This window comes from Tupaia chinensis, unplaced genomic scaffold, assembly GCF_000334495.1.
Source record: "Tupaia chinensis unplaced genomic scaffold, TupChi_1.0 Scaffold141414_1, whole genome shotgun sequence".
NCBI classification, from domain to species: Eukaryota; Metazoa; Chordata; class Mammalia; order Scandentia; family Tupaiidae; genus Tupaia; species Tupaia belangeri.
The window spans coordinates 573,404-587,012 of record NW_006201276.1 but is presented as its reverse complement, the minus strand read 5'-3'; the positions used below and the strand labels follow the sequence as shown (position 1 = coordinate 587,012).

Below are 13,609 nucleotides of genomic sequence, written 5' to 3'. Positions count from 1 at the left end.
AGAGACAGAGAGAGAGAAAGCGAGAAATCACCCCCCAGGGAGGATGGCCACAATGCAATCCCTTCTCCTCCATTCTCCTCTCGGGATCTTGGGAATGCACGCACATGCGCCCAGCATGAGTATAAGCCGCCAGGTCCGGGACTCGAACCGCAGTCGACTACGTGGGAGTCCAGCAACATAGCCATTATGCTAACTGCTGGTCCCACAAAGCTTTGTTTTAATAGGACTTTGTGTTCAATTCGAATGACTAACCTAGCGTGACCAGAGAGTGAATTAAAGGCAAAAGCAAGAGGGTCTTGATGAAGTTCATGGAAATGTATATTAAGAAAAAGCCATGCATGGATTTCAAAATTGTTTAATACTAAAATAAACTTGTACTTTAAATCGATTTTTCCCACAAACTTTTTAAATACTTTCATATAGTCATCATTATAAACATGACTAAGTGTCCCAAAAAGATCAGATATAGGCCTAGCCATGGTGGCACAGGCAGTAGGAGCACTACTACATAATGCTGGAAGCCATTTGGGAAGGCTCTAGGTTCACACACTGGGGCTTCGTCAACATGTTTGGCATGTCCAAAGCTATACCCATGATCCTGGCTGACTGTACACCTAAGGTGAGGAATGAGGTATGAAGACCCTGTTGAGGGTGCAAGTATCTATCTATCTGTCTCTGTCTCTCTTCCTCCCTTCCTCCCTGTCTCCTTTCTCTCTTTAGCTCCCTCTTTCCCCTCTCTCACTCTCATGGAGGAAAAAAGAAATTTAAAAAATAAAGACCAAATATCATATAATTCAATTTATATGAAACATCCAGAATAGGCACATCCATAACAGAAAACAAATTAATGGCTATCTGAGGCTAGGACAGGGGTAGATACAGGAAGAAAATAAATTAAGGATCTAAATAGATGCAAACATATCCCATGTTCATGGGTTTAAGGCTGAATATTGTTAAGAAGACAATACTGCCCAAGCTGATTTATAGATTCAAGGCAATTTCACTAAGAATTTCAGCTAGTTTATTTGTAGCATTTGACAAGCTGACTTTAAAATTTATATGGAACTGCAAGGAACCCATAATAGCCAAAGCAATCATTTTTTATTTAAGAATTTTTTATTTAATTCCATTTATTATTATTATTCTTTAATTTGACCAGAGAGAAACAGAGAGAGAGAAAAAAAGAAAGTGAGAAGGCAAGCTGCCAGGCCCAGTACTCAAACTGCGGTCAGCCATGTGGGAATCCAGAGCCTTTATCTACCACATCACTGCCATCCCCAGCCGAAGCAATCTTAAAAAAGAGCAAAAATCACACTTCCCAATTTCAAAGTACACTATACAGCTATAATAATCAAGACAGTGTGGTATTGGTATAATGATAATAATGAACATACACATGAATGGAATAAAATTGAGAGTCTAGAAATAAACTTACACAGTCAATTGATTTTCAACAAGGGTGCTAAAACAATTAAGTGGAGAAAGATCACTCTTCTCAACAAATAGCACTGGGAAAATGACATTCACATACAAAACAGTGACATTAGACCCCTAACACACACTAACAACATAAATTAATCCCAAATAGTTCAAAAACTGAAGTTAAGAGCTAATATCTTAATACTGTGAGAAAAATGGGTCAAATTGTAACATGGCAGAAAAATGCTCTGCAAAGCAATCTCACATAGAAAGCTACCCAATTCAAGTCTGGAGAACTCCCTGAGTAAAACAGGCACATGATCCAAGGCTGGCTAAAGTCTGGTTGCTATAAGGCACGTTTGCTCACCAGAAATACAGAGAGAGACAGAGAGAGAGAAAGCGAGAAATCACCCCCCAGGGAGGATGGCCACAATGCAATCCCTTCTCCTCCATTCTCCTCTCGGGATCTTGGGAATGCACGCACATGCGCCCAGCATGAGTATAAGCCGCCAGGTCCGGGACTCGAACCGCAGTCGACTACGTGGGAGTCCAGCAACATAGCCATTATGCTAACTGCTGGTCCCACAAAGCTTTGTTTTAATAGGACTTTGTGTTCAATTCGAATGACTAACCTAGCGTGACCAGAGAGTGAATTAAAGGCAAAAGCAAGAGGGTCTTGATGAAGTTCATGGAAATGTATATTAAGAAAAAGCCATGCATGGATTTCAAAATTGTTTAATACTAAAATAAACTTGTACTTTAAATCGATTTTTCCCACAAACTTTTTAAATACTTTCATATAGTCATCAGTCTAAACATGACTAAGTGTCCCAAAAAGATCAGATATAGGCCTAGCCATGGTGGCACAGGCAGTAGGAGCACTACTACATAATGCTGGAAGCCATTTGGGAAGGCTCTAGGTTCACACACTGGGGCTTCGTCAACATGTTTGGCATGTCCAAAGCTATACCCATGATCCTGGCTGACTGTACACCTAAGGTGAGGAATGAGGTATGAAGACCCTGTTGAGGGTGCAAGTATCTATCTATCTGTCTCTGTCTCTCTTCCTCCCTTCCTCCCTGTCTCCTTTCTCTCTTTAGCTCCCTCTTTCCCCTCTCTCACTCTCATGGAGGAATAAAGAAATTTAAAAAATAAAGACCAAATATCATATAATTCAATTTATATGAAACATCCAGAATAGGCACATCCATAACAGAAAACAAATTAATGGCTATCTGAGGCTAGGACAGGGGTAGATACAGGAAGAAAATAAATTAAGGATCTAAATAGATGCAAACATATCCCATGTTCATGGGGTTAAGGCTGAATATTGTTTGTAGCATTTGACAAGCTGACTTTAAAATTTATATGGAACTGCAAGGAACCCATAATAGCCAAAGCAATCATTTTTTATTTAAGAATTTTTTATTTAATTCCATTTATTATTATTATTCTTTAATTTGACCAGAGAGAAACAGAGAGAGAGAAAAAAAGAAAGTGAGAAGGCAAGCTGCCAGGCCCAGTACTCAAACTGCGGTCAGCCATGTGGGAATCCAGAGCCTTTATCTACCACATCACTGCCATCCCCAGCCGAAGCAATCTTAAAAAAGAGCAAAAATCACACTTCCCAATTTCAAAGTACACTATACAGCTATAATAATCAAGACAGTGTGGTATTGGTATAATGATAATAATGAACATACACATGAATGGAATAAAATTGAGAGTCTAGAAATAAACTTACACAGTCAATTGATTTTCAACAAGGGTGCTAAAACAATTAAGTGGAGAAAGATCACTCTTCTCAACAAATAGCACTGGGAAAATGACATTCACATACAAAACAGTGACATTAGACCCCTAACACACACTAACAACATAAATTAATCCCAAATAGTTCAAAAACTGAAGTTAAGAGCTAATATCTTAATACTGTGAGAAAAATGGGTCAAATTGTAACATGGCAGAAAAATGCTCTGCAAAGCAATCTCACATAGAAAGCTACCCAATTCAAGTCTGGAGAACTCCCTGAGTAAAACAGGCACATGATCCAAGGCTGGCTAAAGTCTGGTAATGGATCACATGTTGGGACTCTGTTGGGGGTACTATCTCACTCTCTTATTTGCTTCCTCATGGAAGGATAAACACAAAATTCTCAAAAGAAAATAGGTATAAATCTTTATAACCTCAGATTTGGCAATACTTTCTTGCATATGTGATCAAAAGCATAAGCAATAAAAGAAAAAATAAACTGGACTTCATCAAAAGTACAAATTTTTGTGCTTAAAAGGACATCATCAAAAAAGTGCAAAGACAACCCACAGAATGGATAAAAACATTTGCAACTCATATCTGATTAGGGAATTGTTTCTATGATATGTAATATAAAAAATTCTTACAACTCAATGATAAAAAGACCAACAACTGAATTTTTTAAATGGGCAAAGAATCCAAAGAGAAAGTCCTCCAAAAAAGATATACAAATAGCCAATAAGCACATGAAAGATGCTCAACATTATTGGTCATCAGAGAAATGCCAATCTAAACCACTACTTCACATCCACTAGGAGGAAAAATTTTTTTTAATGGGCATAATTTTAAAAAGAAATAACAAGGGCTGGTCAAAAATGTGAAAAATTGAAAGCCTTCATACACTGCTGGTGGTAATGTAAAACACTGCAGCCACTGTGGAGTACAGCTCTGCAGTGACTCAATATATTCAGATTAAATTATCATATGCAAAAGGACTGAAAACAGGTGTTTAAACAAAAACCTGTATATAAATGTTTATAGCAGCACTATTCAAAATAACCAAAAGATAGAAACAATCCAAATGCCCATACTAGTGAATAAACAATACATGGCATATCCATACAATGGATATAATAAAAAGAAATGAAGTACTAATATCTGCTATGACTAGATGTACTTTGAAAACATTATGCTAAGTGGAAGAAGCCAAACACCAAAAACCACAACTGCATAATTCCATTTACATAAAATGTCCAGAACAGAAAAATCTATGTAGAGTCAGAAAGTAGATTAGTGGTTGCCTAGACCTGGGGAGGATAGGTAGTAGTTGGGAACTAATAGCTAAAGATACAGTGTTTCTTTTGGGTGTAATGAAAATGTTCTAAAATTGATTGTGATGACTGCATAAGTGTGAATATACTAAAAGTCACTGTACACTTTAAATGGGTGAATTGTATGTTATATAAATTATGTATCAAAAAAACAAAAACAAAAACAAAACAAAAAACAAACAAACAAAAAAAAACGAAAACAAAAAAAAAAAGACTGGGCTAGCCCATGGCCTGGTGATTAAGATGGCTAGATTCTACATGGTCAACTGTGCAGTTCAAGTCCTGAACCAGAGGCTTGAAAAACATGCCAGGCATGTATGCATTCATGCCAAATCCAAAAAGAAGGAAGAAATGGAGAATTGATTATCTCCCTGGGGGCTGTTTTCTTGCTTTCCTTCTCTGTTTCTAAGTCTCTATCTGGTGAGTGCAGCACCCTCTGGCAATTTTTTTTTTTTTAAAAAGACTTAGAATGATGTGTGATTACAGTGAGCTCTCAATAAATGATAACCATTCTGTTACTATTATGAGGGTTAATTCCACTGAAATGGAATGAAAGAAAGAATGATTATGGTATTTGTGAGAGTTTAAGTCAGAATGACAAAATTCAAAAGAATACAGAGAATTTAAATCAAATATACATGCAAAGCCTAGAAACTTCATTTCAGAAGGAAACTAAGTAGGACTGAATGCTAATCTTCTGATTTTATTTATTTTTACTGGATAATCAGTGAAATGTCCTGTGAACCCTGCATGTTAATATTCTCAAGTTACCCAAATATTTTACCATATACTTTGGAACCTCTGCTTAGCACTGCTATATCCATCTCTCAAATCTATTCAAATGCAGAATAGTCAGTCCCTGAAAAGTAATTCCTGCTAGAATAAGAAGCAACTACAGAAAGGCCTTACTCTACCTTTTTTGTTTGTTTGTTTTAGTGAGTGAGTGAGAGAGAGAGAGAAAGCACATAAACAAGAGAGTGGTGGGGGAAGTATTTCTGACAGTCTCACAATCATGATCCTCCTACCCTAGCCCCCCAATTAGCTAGGATTGCAGGCATTCACGATGGTGACTAGAGTGCTCAGGATGGCTCCGAAACCCAATCAGGGCCTCCCCATGTGGCTAGCCTCCCAAGTGTTGGCACTACCCATGCACCACTGTGGCTGAGCCTCACTCCACCTTTTAAGTCCTCTTCCAATAAGTTTTCCTGGGGTAAATTATTTTTCAGATCCTGAATGGGAATGCCCATCTCTACTTACTGAACCCATGACCAGTTTCTTGTAATAGGAGGAAGATGTTTTTGACCCAGGAAGAATGTAATTTTTCTCCAGTAATAAATAAGAGGCAAACTTCCTCTAATGCTTCTAATGGGATAAGTAGACTAGAAAGCTATCAGACAGCTGCTCAAAGTCCCTGAAAAGTTAAGTTGCCTCTACATTTCCAACCATATACCAACTAGATCAAATGGAAGGATTTACTGAAAGAGAGAAAAGATGACCACAAGGTCTTTTGACGCTTTCTTCATTTTAATATGTACACACACCATGGAAAAAGAGAGAAAAGGGCTGTAACTCCTCAGTGACCACAAGATTAATGTACCTCACTAAACAGGTTCTGAATAGGAATAAAACAGTCAAACTGATGTCACGCACTCTCATATCCAATCTAAAACAACGTCATCCAAGTCCCGTCTTACTCACGTTTTTACATTTGTTTTATTATTTTTGACCAACTGGAAAACAAGTGTATCCTTGTTTATGTTCTTGGAAGTATCTTTTATAAATTCCTTACTGGCTTCTTTCTTGGGCTGAGTAGGCTGACTTTGAGATGCCTGCAAATACAAGGGGGAAAAGGAGGTAGAGAAATGAGAACCACAAATAATTACCAATAGGCGACTCCCCAGGAAGAATGTAATTTTTCTCCAGTAATAAATAAGAGGCAAACTTCCTCTAATGCTTCTAATGGGATAAGTAGACTAGAAAGCTATCAGACAGCTGCTCAAAGTCCCTGAAAAGTTAAGTTGCCTCTACATTTCCAACCATATACCAACTAGATCAAATGGAAGGATTTACTGAAAGAGAGAAAAGATGACCACAAGGTCTTTTGACGCTTTCTTCATTTTAATATGTACACACACCATGGAAAAAGAGAGAAAAGGGCTGTAACTCCTCAGTGACCACAAGATTAATGTACCTCACTAAACATGTTCTGAATAGGAATAAAACAGTCAAACTGATGTCACGCACTCTCATATCCAATCTAAAACGACGTCATCCAAGTCCCGTCTTACTCACGTTTTTACATTTGTTTTATTATTTTTGACCAACTGGAAAACAAGTGTATCCTTGTTTATGTTCTTGGAAGTATCTTTTATAAATTCCTTACTGGCTTCTTTCTTGGGCTGAGTAGGCTGACTTTGAGATGCCTGCAAATACAAGGGGGAAAAGGAGGTAGAGAAATGAGAACCACAAATAATTACCAATAGGCGACTCTTACAGGAAAGTCCTGATCCATGTCTCCATCCTGGACATCTTATTTGGGTGTTCCCAGGAGTGAGTACCCAAACATTTCACAAGCAGTATGGCACTGGGCCAACCAATCACAGTGGAAGCTAGCAGAAAACAGTTGGTCCAACAGTACTGGTGCATACTGGCTAAATAAAACCCCAAAGTACTTCCAAGGTCTGATCTCTATGCTAGGCATACTGGTTGGCAAATAACTGAAAAGATGCTTTATTAATATCTTCTACTTTGATCTTACAAAATGTTCTGAGGAGACAAAAGGCAATATGAGTGGCTTTTTCTGGGTATGCAAAGATCACTAGGTCTTTAGGATAGAACTCTATCTCTAATACTACCTACAAAACAACTATCCCATCTCACTGAGTGATTTTAATGTGAGGTTCTGAGGAATTCTACCACAGACTCTAATCCAGACTAACTCTATTAAACATTAAGAGAGATCATGGGACTGTGAATAATGTCAGTAAAAAATAAATTTTAAAATTATGCCTTTAAAATGAAACAAATGGGGGCCAGCAGGTAGTGTGATGGTTAAGGTATTGGACCCCACCTGGAGGACTGAACTGTTCAAGTCCTAAACCCAGCAGGTTGAAAAACACAATGGGCACATGTATGTGCAAGCCCAAAACCCTGAGAGAAGAGTGGAGAAGAAATTGTGGTGTGGTCATCCCCCTAAGAAGTGGCTTTGTTGCTTTCTTTCTCTTCTCACTTTCTCTCTCCCTACCCCTCACTTCTCTCCATTCTCTCCTCCAGTGAGCACATGTGGTCTATGCAAAAAACAAACAAACAAACAAAAACAAACAAACCAAAAAAAAAAAAAAACAAGAAAAAAAAAAAGAACGAAACATATGAACCTAATTACTGGGTTGCAAGAAAAGTCAAGGCATACTTTTCTGTTTTTCTATGTAAAAATGCATCATGACTTTTCTCACAACCCAATATATCTCAAATAAATACCATAGCCACGGTAAAGGGAAAAAGAAAACCAAAGAAAAGACAGCTAATTCAAGTAACTTATAAACACAGTATTTGACTACATATCCTTAATATACATCCTCAGTGAGGATGGATTTGCAGGGGGTAGATATTACAAACCCATCTTTTCAGTAGGTTTGTGCATTAGAGTGGTATGAAGTAATTTTTTTAAAAAGAACTGTAACTGACAGAGGACACATACACTTGAGAAGGGGGAAAACAGAGAGAGAAAAAGCACCCTCCAATGGAGCATGGCCATGCCATAATCCTTTTTCATCCATTTCTCCATCCTGTCAGGATTTGGGGTATGCCTGCCCACATGCCAAGTATTCAATCTGGATTCTAGGTGGCCAGGATCAAATCAGTCAGCCATGTGGGATCTGGCTCCCAATGCATAGCACTTAACCACTGCACTACAGGGCTAGCCTTGGATGAAGTAATTTTGAAGATGTATTACAATATAAAGTAAATGTATTGAGCATTAGAGTTTTCATTATAAATGAAGGAGCATACAAAGATCAATTGGGAAATACAAGAATTTTGTGTTCTGAAATTGGAGCTATGGGAAAACGGTATATGTATACACGTGTGAGTGTGTGTGTGCCTGTATACACATACATAAATCTGTGTACAGATTTATGTATGTGCATATATACACACAAAGATTATTTCCTAGTCCTGTCTGCTCAAAAGGCAGAAAAAACAGACACCTCAGTACCATACTTATCACTGATATTTTGATATCTAATACCATCCCCCACTAAAAGGAATCAGAACTCTCTGGAGAAATGGTTAACCCCAGGTTGGGACAGTTATAAGGTATAAAATGAGCCTGTAATACTTTTTAATGCTAAAAAAATATGCTCAAGAAAATCAAGAGAATATATTACAATGACACAGTAATCAGATCCAAGGAACTCCTATGTAAAAATCAGGGGGAACTTTTTTTAATCTTACCAGAGGGCATGTGTGTGCACACACACATGAGAAAGAAACCCCCAGTGGGGCCTAGTCATATCACAATCCTCTCTTCTCCATTTCTCCATCCCATCAGGATATGGGGGACATACATACATGTATTCAGAGTGTTTTTCAAGCCACCTTCAAATTGTGGTCAGCCATAAGGATCTGGCTCCCCATGCACAGTTCTTAACCACTGCACTAAGAAATTGGCCCAAATCTGGGGCAATTTGAGTACTAAAATAAAGAATAAGCCATTAAAAAATATGAAATTCATGAATTCATACCAATAAAAACAGGGGAGAAGGGAAAGTTCATGCTTGTATTAGAAGGCAAAAGGGAAGACTAGTAAATGTGGAGTGATTGCTAGAGTTAGAAAATCATAATAAAGATTAACTTAGGCAAAAATCATCAATGGATGCTAAATCTAGGGGACATTTTGAGGAAGTGCAGGGGTTTTTTTTGTTTTTTTTTTTTGTTTTTTGTTTATTTTTGTAGGCTCTTAAGAGTATAGAGTATATCCTACAGAATGTTTATAAATTGCAAGACATTTTTTAAAAAGTAAATAAAAACAAACCAGTAACTATAGAGAAAATAGACATCTTAACCGGGTGACAAAAATTAACATCACCAATGAGGCAATTATAGACATCACATAGATTGGTTCCTTTACTGGAGTCCAGCAACATAGCCATTATGCTAACTGCTGGTCCTTATTTCAGCCAAGTTTCTATACTCATGATTAAATAAGTCAAGACACGTATCTAATTTTACAAAAGTAGAAGTATGGGAGGGCATTCTTTCTACCAATCATGACTAAATTTGAAAATTTTCATAAAGCTGTAACATGTGTGTGTGTGTGTGTGTGTGTGTGTGTGTGTGCGCGCGCGTGCACAGATGTATGTTGACCCTGCGTGGGGAAAAGACTGAATTAGCAAAAAAGTGGTCATGCAGCATCTAAAGAGTGGGCATCCAAAGAAGAGAGCACTCAAGGATGAAAAATATTTTCTAGAAGATTCAAGTATTCTGATAGTCACAGAAATACACTCTATTATCAAGAGTAAAATTGTTCACCAGCCTTCTCTACAGCCTAGATTAAAAGAATTCAAAACAAATACCAAGTCTTCATTTATAAAGTAGATTTGATTACAATATCTACCTCTTACGGTTATATGAAGATTAAGTGAGTTGATACTGGTGTGTGTGTGGAGTGGGGGAGGAATGCTTGGAATAGTTTCTGGCACACGATAAGTAGTCAGTAGGCTTCAGTTCTTACTAAGACTAAAGATTACATTTGCCCTGATTCTATATTCAATTAGCAGCATTCTGCTAATTCTGATCTTTCGCTGGTACCAAAATAATATCAGAAGGGAGGTGACTTGGAAGTGAGCTCAATAATTTCTACATCTTCCTAGTTGAAGACCAGATCACAAAACTGTGGTTCTCAATAGTTTTGTACATCAGGAGGCATTTTTAATTATTACTGTATCTTAACTACTGCTGGAATTTAATACCTAGATGCCAGGGATGCTGACTGAAGTCGGTCCTACCCAACAAAAAAGCATTGTGTGCTTCTCAAAATTCCCATAGTGCTCAAAATGGATAAACACTGTCCTAGCCTACAATGATTTTCTACCAAAGTACTTACCTCCAAGTAAGTACAGGCAGCCTGGGCAGTCAGCTGAGCCTACACTGGACTTAATCTAAATGCAATTTCCCATAGTTCTCATAGTTATCTACAATTTCATATCTGAAAATTACTGTGTCTGCTGCTCCCAGAGAACTCCACCAACTGACCCAGATGATATGTGCCAAGAAAAGATCTGCTGCAGTTCCTGAAATTGGATTTTTGATTCAAAATACAATCTGCTTTCAGTCAAGCCACAGTGGTAGAGGCGGTAGAGTGCAGTTGCAAAATATTGGAGCCACATGGGAGAGCCAGGTTCAGAACCAAAGTCAACATAAACATACCAGGCGTGCCCATATACACTTGCAATCCTGGCTGTCTTAGAAGGAGAATTACAGCATGGTGAGACCCTGTAAAGGGTACCTGTGTCTGTCTGTATCTCTCTTTTCTTCATAAAAGAAAGATTTAAAAGAAAATCTTCTCTCAACATTCTAGAGAGGGTCAGGTAAACTGGAAAAGTCCCTAAAGGAAGAGACTGTCCCTTATGCAATCCCATAGCACAGGACTGTACTACCATACTCACATTTGTGAGATCTTCAAAAGCTGATCTCTTTTTGAGTTCTCCTTGAGGTGAAGCTGGAGATATCTTTGCTTGGTAATTCTCATCTCTCTGAAAAAGTGAAAGAGGTAACTGAGTATATCTGATTGTGAACAGTCTCTTCAGGGACTTCAGGTCAACTCTGGGGTTCCGGGATAACTCTACAACCTCCAAATAATTGGAAATACATATAATAAATCCCAATAAATTACAACAAAAGGAAAATTTGACAATCAGAGCTGCTTCAAGAGTCCTTAAAAGCGGTAGTCACTAGTGATGGAGACAAGACTATGAGGAGACAAGATGACTTTCAGTGCAACTCTCAGAATGAGCAAAACAGCCTGACGATGCAATGTTTTCCTCTTAGTCCTCTCATATTTAGAATTATCACATCCAAGATAAACCACCATCACCCTTGCCACTCCTAGTCATTCCTTTAATATGGACACTTTCAACTAAATCTGTTCAATAATTTAACAAATATTTGTCTTTTTTTTTTTTAAAGTTTTGCTATAGGACACATGACTTACCAGAGATAGACAAAGAGAGATAGAGGGAAAGTGAGAAATAACCGAAGAGAGGAGATGGCCATGCCACAATCCCTTTTCTTCCATTCTTCTCTTGGGATTTGGGGAACACATGCACACACATCCAGCGTCATTTTCAAGCTACTTGGTCTGGGACTCAAGCCACGCAGTTGGTCATGTGGGATACAGCTGCCTTAACTTCCATGCCACATGATGACCCTATGTCTTTTATTTTAAAGTAGTTGATTTAAGACATTCCTTAAGAACACTAGTGCACATACCTAGATACTTTGGACAAGTCACTTAGTCTCTGAGCTTCCATTTTCTTATCAGTAAAATTAGAATGATACTACCTTACAGAGTCCTTGAGGATTAAATAAGAGGATGCATATTTTTTTTAAAAAAAAGAAAGTCTGTATAAACTGTAAATGGACAGAAATACTTTTTTGGAGCAGAGGGGTTTTCTTTCTTTCTAGGTGTTATATATTTCTGTAAGTCTTACTCCACTCCCAAATGAGTAAAACCATCTCTACGGGGTTAGAAGTTAGGGCAAATCACACTGTAGGACTTTTCTAAACCATTATTCAAGGAAGTTGAGTTTAGGGAAATAATTAACCACTGAAGAAAGTGGGCTGGCCCCAGGGGCTACTAGTGAAGGGAGCTGGTTCCCACATAGCCAACCATGCAGTAGGAATCCCAGGCCTGACAGCTTAAAAAACATGTGGGGTACATGTGTATGTGCCCCAAATCCCCACAGGGTGGAGAAATGAAGAAGGCATTGCAGTGTAACCACGTCCCACTAGGAGGTGCTTTCTCTCCCTCACACCTACCACCATCACTCTCTGGTGAGCATACATGTCTTCTGGCAAAATTTTAAAGAGAAAGTTTATACGGCAGAACTCTAATCAGACAATTTGTTATGGAAAAAACTTCAATCAATTCATAAAATCTTTCTTGACATATTTATAGGTGAACAAAAGTTGAGCCCTCCATGAAAATCATTTTAGTAAAACAAAAGTCACATGATCATAAAATGCTTATCTCTGATGGAAAAAAAAATTAAATTAGCCTAGGGGCCAGCAAATGGCATGGTGGTTAAAGCTCTGGATGCCCACAAGGCCAACCATGGTTCAAATCCTGGACCTGGTGGCTTGCTTTCTCACTTTCTTTCTCTCTCTTGCTCTTGCTCTCTGTCTGTCTCTCTTTGGTAAGCACATGTGCCCTATAGCAAATTAAATAATAATAATAAACTAAATATTTTAAAAAGAAATTAAATTAGCCTGATACTATTTAAACCAAGAAATACTCTTTTGATGACAATTCATCAGTGTTAATATAATTCTGCTTAAAATATGTGTGATGATGAACATAGAACATTTAAGTGTCAAAACAACTATGTCAAACTATTCATAAGGTTAAAACGTGTCCATTATTCAAATTTAATAGCTGTAAAAATCATGATAATACATTTATTGACAATTTTCATATTCTTCCCAGAATGTACTAAACAGTCTCTTGGCAAGTACTTGGAGCTTCTAAAAAAGAATAAGACTATACGCATGATTATTAATGAGAGCTGAGTACTGTTTAGTTTTGAAAGTTGTGGATAGCATTCCCCTCAGTCATGCACTTATGGGAAAAAAAAGAGTTCAAATTTTCTCCCCATGTTTTAATCTTCTGGTATTCTCCATCTTCAAGGGGTCACTAATTTTTAAGATTAAACCAGACATATTCTAAAAGATTTAGAGATGAGGATAGGTACTGACTTAACATAGGAAGACTACCCAAGATACTGTTGAGAAAGACAGCTTGCTCTAACCTTTTCAGAATAATCCTGATTGCTTCTGTGCACAGTTTTTCTGGACTGGAATTTCCTAGTCTCAGGTTTGGAGCTTTGAGG

The 13,609-nt window shown here is 37.7% G+C and overlaps 1 protein-coding gene and 1 pseudogene across 1 annotated transcript in view; one reads left to right on the top strand and one right to left on the bottom strand.

Moving 5' to 3' along the window:
• The window catches only part of CCNB3 (cyclin B3), a 60,723-nt gene extending 48,487 nt beyond the window's left edge, over positions 1 to 12,236 (bottom strand). Inside the window, exons 1-4 of the mRNA XM_027766196.1 lie at positions 12,212 to 12,236; positions 11,168 to 11,343; positions 6,803 to 6,925; positions 6,201 to 6,331 (exon numbers count right to left, since the gene is read on the bottom strand). Of these exons, the coding sequence (XP_027621997.1) occupies positions 6,201 to 6,331; positions 6,803 to 6,925; positions 11,168 to 11,343; positions 12,212 to 12,236 (455 nt within the window). The remainder of the gene's footprint in view (positions 1 to 6,200; positions 6,332 to 6,802; positions 6,926 to 11,167; positions 11,344 to 12,211) is intronic.
• A 1,221-nt stretch (positions 12,237 to 13,457) lies between these two features.
• Positions 13,458 to 13,609, top strand: part of LOC102488220 (KATNB1-like protein 1) — a 2,454-nt pseudogene continuing 2,302 nt past the window's right edge.